The following is a 7,187-nucleotide window of genomic DNA, read 5'->3' on the forward strand; positions in this document are numbered from 1 at the left end:
CACTCATTCTATCCAATCAATCCTGCTTGATATGCTTGCCGCAGAGAAAGACTCTTTCTAGTACTTGATAAAAGAATGACATTTTCCAGAAAAGTTGTGTACCTTTTGTGATGGTTCTTTTCTGTCTTAACTCACAAACTATAGATGATCGTTCTTGGATCCGTTGGGTGATTTCCCAAATGATCTTTCAAGCACTATCACTATAGATATATGATGACTCATGGAGTGATGAGATTTGTTTTGTTGCATGTGATGTTCTTTAGATGCTTGGTGACAAGATACGCATGAGGTTAGTTTGGCTCTTCTCTTCTTTTTGGACTTATTCATGATTTTCTTGTGGCTATATTAGGCTTTGTGTCATTGAAAATATTAGCAAAATTTATGTGAAACTTAATATAAGCAAACAACCCTTTTGGAAGTTATTTATTTTTTTTTTTGAGGGGGGTGGGACATGATGGACAAGTTGGCTTCTAGTGTGATTTTAGCATCACAGATCTTCCCTTTTGGGGGTTCTTGAATTCTTCAAGTTTCAAAAAATTTTAAAAGTTTTTGCCAAAAATTATGCCCCACAAAGAGTGAATTATTGATTTGAATCAAAATTTGCTTCATTGTGAATTATTGCATCTCCTTTGGCTTCTTCTATTGGATCTTGTTTTTGATTTTGTATTTTATCTGTTGTTGTTAATTTGTAGCTATAAAACAACAACCATAACCTTATCCCAACTAAATGGGGTCGGCTACATGGATCCAAAAGAAGCATTAAATAGTAACAGAAGAAAAGTCAGTAAAAGATAATAAAAGAAAAATGAAGAAGTAAAAGAAGCAAGAAAAGATTGTAAAGCACAAAGTCAGAGCAGCATCTTGGGAACATTCCTCTAAGAGGGGTCGGCTACATGGGTCTTTGTCCTCCAAATAGCTCTATTTGCGGTCATACTTGGGTTGAACCCAAGCTTTTGCATATCTTTTCTTACCACTTCTCCTATAGTCATTTTAGGTTTGCCCTTTCCTCTTCTAACACCTTCTATTTGAATCTGGTCACTCCTCCTTACTGGTGCATCCATGGGTTTTCGTTGGATATGACCATACCACCTCAAACGGCTCTCGCGTAGCTTGTCCTGGATTGGTGCGACCCCCAAATTGGATCTAATACAATCATACATTATCTGTCATTGTCTTACCACACATTCCTCTCAACATCCTCATCTCTGCTACCCCCAACTTGTCTACATTACTCTTTTTAACTACCTGACATTCCATCCTTTAAGTCATAGTTGGTCTTACCACCGTCATATAGAATTTTCCCTTAAGTTTAAAAGGCATGCATTTGTCATACAACACTCCTGTTGCACTTCTTGACTTCATCCAACCTACTTTAGTTCTATGGGAAACATCATCCTTTATAACCCCCTCATTGTTAAAGGTTGACCTCGGTATCAAAAGCAATTACTTTGTGGCAGTTCTTGCTCCTTGAGTTTCACGGCTTCATCAACTATCTTGGTTTGGCTGAAGTTATACCTCATATATTCTGTCTTTGTTCTACTTATCTTAAAACCTCTGATTTCGAAACTTGTTCTCCATAACTCCAGCTTAGTATTAATCCCATCTGCTGTCTCATCTATAAAAATAATATCATTAGCAAATAAGATGCACCGAGGGGACCCATCTTGAATGTGCCTAGTTAAATCATCCATGATGAGCGCAAACAGATAAGGGCTTAGTGCTGATCCTCGATGCAACACAATTGTAATTGATAATTCACTACTTTGGCCCTTGGCAGTTCTGACACTTGTTGCTATGTCTGCATACATGTCCTTAATAATATCCACATAGTTACTTGAGTCCATACTCTTCTCTAGAACATGCCATATGAGCTCTCTAGGACTCTGTCATAGGATTTTTCGAGGTCTATAAGGAAGGTTCCTTCTGTATGCTTTAAATATCTCCATGAGCCTCTTTAGAAGGTAAATAACATATATCATAGATTGCCCTAGCATAAAACCAAATTGGTTCTCCGAAATATTATTTTCTCTTCTTAAGCGGACTTCAATAACCTTTTGCCAAAGCTTCATAGTATGACTTGTAAGTTTTATGCCTCTATAGTTATTGCAATTTTGGATATCACCTTTATTCTTGTAATCGGAACTACAATGTTTCTCCTCCACTCATCAGAAATTTTCTTTGTGCTCATAATCTTGTTAAACAGTTTGGTTGCTAAGATACCCCCCAATCTCCTAAGCTCTTACACACTTCAATCTGGATCTAATCTGGTCCCAACGTTTTGCCGAATTTAATTTGTAGCTATATTTGTCAAATGTGTGTTATTTTTGTACTTTCTTCAAACAATTGTTCACATTTCCTGCTAAAAGAATTAAGCCATTCTGATTAAATTGCTTTCAATTCTATGCTTACTGAGAGTTTAACTTCTGTTTTTGATGGATCAGAAAGGCACTATAACTATTTCTGCATCAAGTCAAAATTTTATGGTTTCTGATTATTTTCTTTGCTACTGTAGGAAATCTGTGACTTCCTTTTTTGCAGCCTATGATGCATTATGTGAAGATGGAATTGCAACATCTGTATGCAAGGCTCTTGATGAAGTTGCTGACATATCTGTTCCAGGTTGAGTTTTTAAAGCAAGCAAGATGTTTTAAGAAACCTAGATCTTCGTTTGCCATCTCAGTTTGTTCAATTGGATAGATTTTCCATTTTAGTTGGTAACAGTGAATTTTAAGGGGAAAGAAAGAGAAATAGGTGCCAATGTTCCAATATAAAGAGGTCCTAAGAGCATCACCTCAACTAGCTTCTATGGTAGTACATCAGCACTTCTTGGTGTTTGGTGGTACTATTACAAATATTTACTCTGTTACCGTTATACATTAAGATGTTAGCAGTATACCAAAGGTCATTGAAAATTTTGCCTTCTACGGGAGAATTGTATTAAAAGAATCACCTTCTATGATGATGAGACTGCCAAATTATCTACGAGAATTACCTGTATCATGTCTTTTGCAATACCTCAGGTCGCCACTTTTTGCTATGGTGAACGCATGAGCTGCTAGCGTGAAGTTGGGGTTTGAGTCTGTGAGCAGCCACTTTGTGCAAAAATGCTGAAGTTAGGGCCTTCAGGCTGTCTCCCATCTACCCGTCAGGACCCTGCAAAAGTGGGTCTAGTACACCACATTGTGGCTCTACATGGCATTTCTGCCATCTAATTAAAATATATTCTGTTATGGTTGCTTTTTCTTGCTTTCCACATTGGGGTTAAAGTTGGTGGTTTAGTTGGCCATTTATGTGGGTTTACTTCTCGTTTTTATTATTTCATATATATTTTAGTGGTAATTCCTTCTGTGACCATTCTACCAAGTATTAGTTCTGTTTTTCTATCCATCTGCAGGATCAAAAGACCACGTAAAGGTGCAAGGTGAAATCTTGGAGGGCCTTGTGGCTCGTATAGTTAGTCCTGACAGCTTGAAACATATAGAGAAAGCTTTGGCAGACTTTCCTCCTCCAACATTAGATGGAGGTAACATTTTTTATCCTTTATTTTGTAGTGATTGAAGTTCTAGTTTACATTATCAATGATGAGCATAATCTTTTTGTGTTATGGAATATTTTTATGTCTTTGCAGTAATATGTGTAACTCATCTATCTGTATATGTTCGGAATCCCTTAACTAACTTGTCCTATTTTATTTATTCTTCTCACTTACCTATGTCTGTGTTTGCTACATTTCTCCTAAAAGCTTGAAGTGTTAGGGAAGGACAGCGTTAATGTATACATCAATAGTCTGATATATGCTGCAATTTATTTCATGATCCATCTACATTAGATGAATTTCTGGAAAAGTATAGCTTGGTTTGAGATGGGTTTCAGATGTTAGTCCCGAGTCTAGACGACAATGAGTATTGTGAAGGACTGATCCACAGAAGCAATATCCTTTGTTAGGTGCGTCAGCTGCTCCCATTCATTCCTGTATCTTGCAAGATCTCTCAAGAAGGTGTGGGTACACAGAACGAACATCTAAATGAACGGCTTCTGCTTGGGAAGTTCTTAATAGACGAGTTGCTGGTCTTTATGGAATTGCAATGCTCATCTTTCAGGGGTTGACTTTGCTGGCAAATATATGTGGTTGATAAGTTTCCATTAATTGACTGCCAAGGAGGATATGATTATCATATTTAAGGTAGTATCTGGAATGCAATTAGGAAAGCTTATAAATCTAAAACATACATAGATGATACTTGTTTTAAAGCATGCTTAGATTATGAATCTATGATTAAGGCATAACTAATACACATCCAACCACCTTAATGAGTTGCTTTAAGTTACAAATAGATTATTTATGGAAGCAAAGGAAGTAAAGATCAATGATTCTTTTCTTCTGGATTTGTTGCGACTAAAAGTAAAAACACATATTGGTGTTAGGTATAATGACCAATCGCGTTATCTACCAAAAATGTAGGAGGTTCTAGATATGAAACTTGTATCCTACACCAAATATCCACTCATGTCTTATTTTTTCTTGACTTTTTGGATTTGAGTAATTTAGAAAGTAAAATTTTCAAAAATCATATTTGATCCAAAACTTAGGGCAGTTGCTGTTATATAATAATCATAAACATGCCGGATGTAGGATGTGAACACTACCATTGATTTAGGCTTGAATGGGATTCAGGAGGTGATGTGAAGTGAAATAGGGTCAAAATTGAAAATTTAACGTGGACGAATAGATACGGTAACAGAACAAAATTCATCTCTCATGCATTATCCTTCAGTTCTAAATTGAATACTGTTTTACTGATAGAAGAAAAATTTCAATGGGTTACTGACAGCAAAAGATAATTATTAAATAAATAATTGAAAGCTGTATGGCCTGTATTTGGTTAATGTATGTCTTGCCTTCGGCTCTACTGCTGCTTGGATGTGTGCAGTGACTACCCAAATACAGTTGCGGTCCATCCATCAACTTTACAGGATCCCATTCTCCAAAAAGTTAATGTTATACTTTAAGTCAGCGTGCTTCAAATTGAAATATACCTGCAGAAGAAGTGGCAGTGAAGTGCAAGTTAGGAACTGTTTTCATTTTCAAAGTTATTTGGGACGAACTCGTAACAGCTGGAAGTACTTGGTACTCAGATTAAGACGTAATGGATCTTTAATTTAAAACAAAATAAAATTCCAGTCATATATTACTGTGTGCTCTACGAAAATATATATGTACAGGATCGAGGTGGTGTAGCTGATCTGCCCAAACCAGAATATTTCCATCTATTTCACTTCTTGAATGCTAACATCTTGTAACACAATTGATTAGAGTTAGATGTATTCTGTTATTACAGTTGAATAGTGGAACAGAATACATGTAGCTGACCCCACTTAGTTGGGAAAAAGGCTTAGTTGAGTTATATTCTTCCTCTTATTCTTCGTGGTTCTGTTGGCCTTTATTCTTTTATATTTGCATAGTAATTGTATGACATGCTTTATTTTCACAACAATTCAGCTCTATATTCTCATCAATTATCACTCATTATTGAGTTTGTGTCCTTTTCTGCCAAAAATATGTTAGTCCAACAATTTCAGCGATTATGTTTATTTCTGCCATTTCTAGCTGAAGTACTTTCTGCTTTTCCATGCTTTTCTGGTAATGAGCGTTATATTTTGATTTGGGGTTTGTCTTCTGTATCTTACAAGTCTACATAATATTGTCTTGAACAACAGCTAGCCTTGATTTTGGGCCAAGTCTTCGTGAAATATGTGCAGCCAATAGGTCAGATGAGAAGCAGGTAAGCTGAGTAAAACAATTCTGTCGTTCATGTATGTTCTGGAGTATACACATGCTCTCTCTTTTAATATGTATGGAAATGATGTTAATTAATTTATTTTTTTTCCTTCTGTAGCAAATAGAAGCACTACTTCAAAGTGTTGGACCTTCTTTTTGCCCCAATTTTTGTGATTGGTTTGGAATTGGAGATGGTGATGCTCACTCAAGAAATGCTGATCGGTCGGTTCTTTCAAAATTTTTACAAGCTCATCCTGCTGATTTTTCCACCACCAAATTACAGGAAAGGCAAAATTAGATATTTTTAAATTAATTATAAGAGCACTTGTTTCCAATTTAAGTTACAATTTCTTGGTTTGTCCTGTAATAAATTTTTTTTCCATTAATTCAGGAAATGGTTCGTTTGATGAGAGAAAAGCGTTTTCCAGCTGCTTTCAAGTGTTATTATAACTTCCACAAGTTAGATTCCCTGGCAAGTGATAACCTGCATTTTAAGATGGTTATTCATGTACACAGTGATTCAGCTTTTCGACGATATCAGAAGGAGATGAGGTCTGGCTTTATCCAGATTTCTGCTACCTGATATTTTGAGCTTCCATTTTCCTGATGTGATCTTCTTATGCTCTCAAGTCCATTGATTTTACTGAATATTTATAAATTGATTGTTTCAGGAACAAACCTGGATTGTGGCCATTGTATAGAGGTAATACTATTGACAGCTTATACAGTAGTAAAATGACTTTTTGTACATTTTTAGTCCCTGGCAGATTACGGTGGAAACACACCAGAAGGGCATAATAATTTGGAGAGCACTGCTTAAATGATTAAAATTTCAGGAAGTTCTGACATAATGCATGATTTCACACTCAGTTTGAATTATAATCATAAGAATTTGAAATAAGGCTTTGATTAAACAATCTAATGAATTATCAATTCTAAGGTGTAAAGAATTGATTTCTCTGGGATTTTATAAGTTGTAGACTCACATTCTCATTACCGGAGATAATTCTGGCCATGGCATGTATCTATTATGATATTACAGGAAATAGAGAGCCAGATTAAGTGATTTAATTACCGATAAAAAAATCAATTTGAGCAAGAAAAGAAATTTCTTGGGTACGGTCTATGGTACCTTTTATTTGGAGGTGGGTTCTTCAATCTAGTTTGCTGGTGGTGTGGGGTTCGGTGTTTCTTTTGTTTTTTATGCTCTTTCTCTTTGATTTGGATTTCCTTAATTTGATCCCTTGTTTTTCAGATGAAGTTCAGATTTTTGTGAGATATAACTTTGTTTTTTGTTTGTTGTATTGTCATCGCTTAGCGAAGAGAATGTACATCAAAATGTTTCTTGTACATTCTCCTTTTATCTAATAATTTTTTTTCTCCCTTTTCACTCTCCAAAAAAGAAAAA

General features: G+C 35.6%; 1 protein-coding gene across 1 annotated transcript in view; it reads left to right on the forward strand.

The window, feature by feature from the left end:
- Positions 1–269: 269 nt before the first annotated feature.
- The window catches only part of LOC122086520 (tRNA ligase 1), a 51,244-nt gene continuing 44,326 nt past the window's right edge, over positions 270–7,187 (forward strand). Inside the window, exons 1-7 of the mRNA XM_042655392.1 lie at positions 270–289; positions 2,513–2,619; positions 3,395–3,523; positions 5,719–5,783; positions 5,898–6,062; positions 6,171–6,331; positions 6,451–6,482. Coding sequence (XP_042511326.1) covers positions 285–289; positions 2,513–2,619; positions 3,395–3,523; positions 5,719–5,783; positions 5,898–6,062; positions 6,171–6,331; positions 6,451–6,482 — 664 coding nt within the window. The 5' untranslated portion in view covers positions 270–284. The remainder of the gene's footprint in view (positions 290–2,512; positions 2,620–3,394; positions 3,524–5,718; positions 5,784–5,897; positions 6,063–6,170; positions 6,332–6,450; positions 6,483–7,187) is intronic.

The sequence above is a fragment of the Macadamia integrifolia genome, chromosome 8 (assembly GCF_013358625.1).
Source record: "Macadamia integrifolia cultivar HAES 741 chromosome 8, SCU_Mint_v3, whole genome shotgun sequence".
NCBI lineage: Eukaryota > Viridiplantae > Streptophyta > Magnoliopsida > Proteales > Proteaceae > Macadamia > Macadamia integrifolia.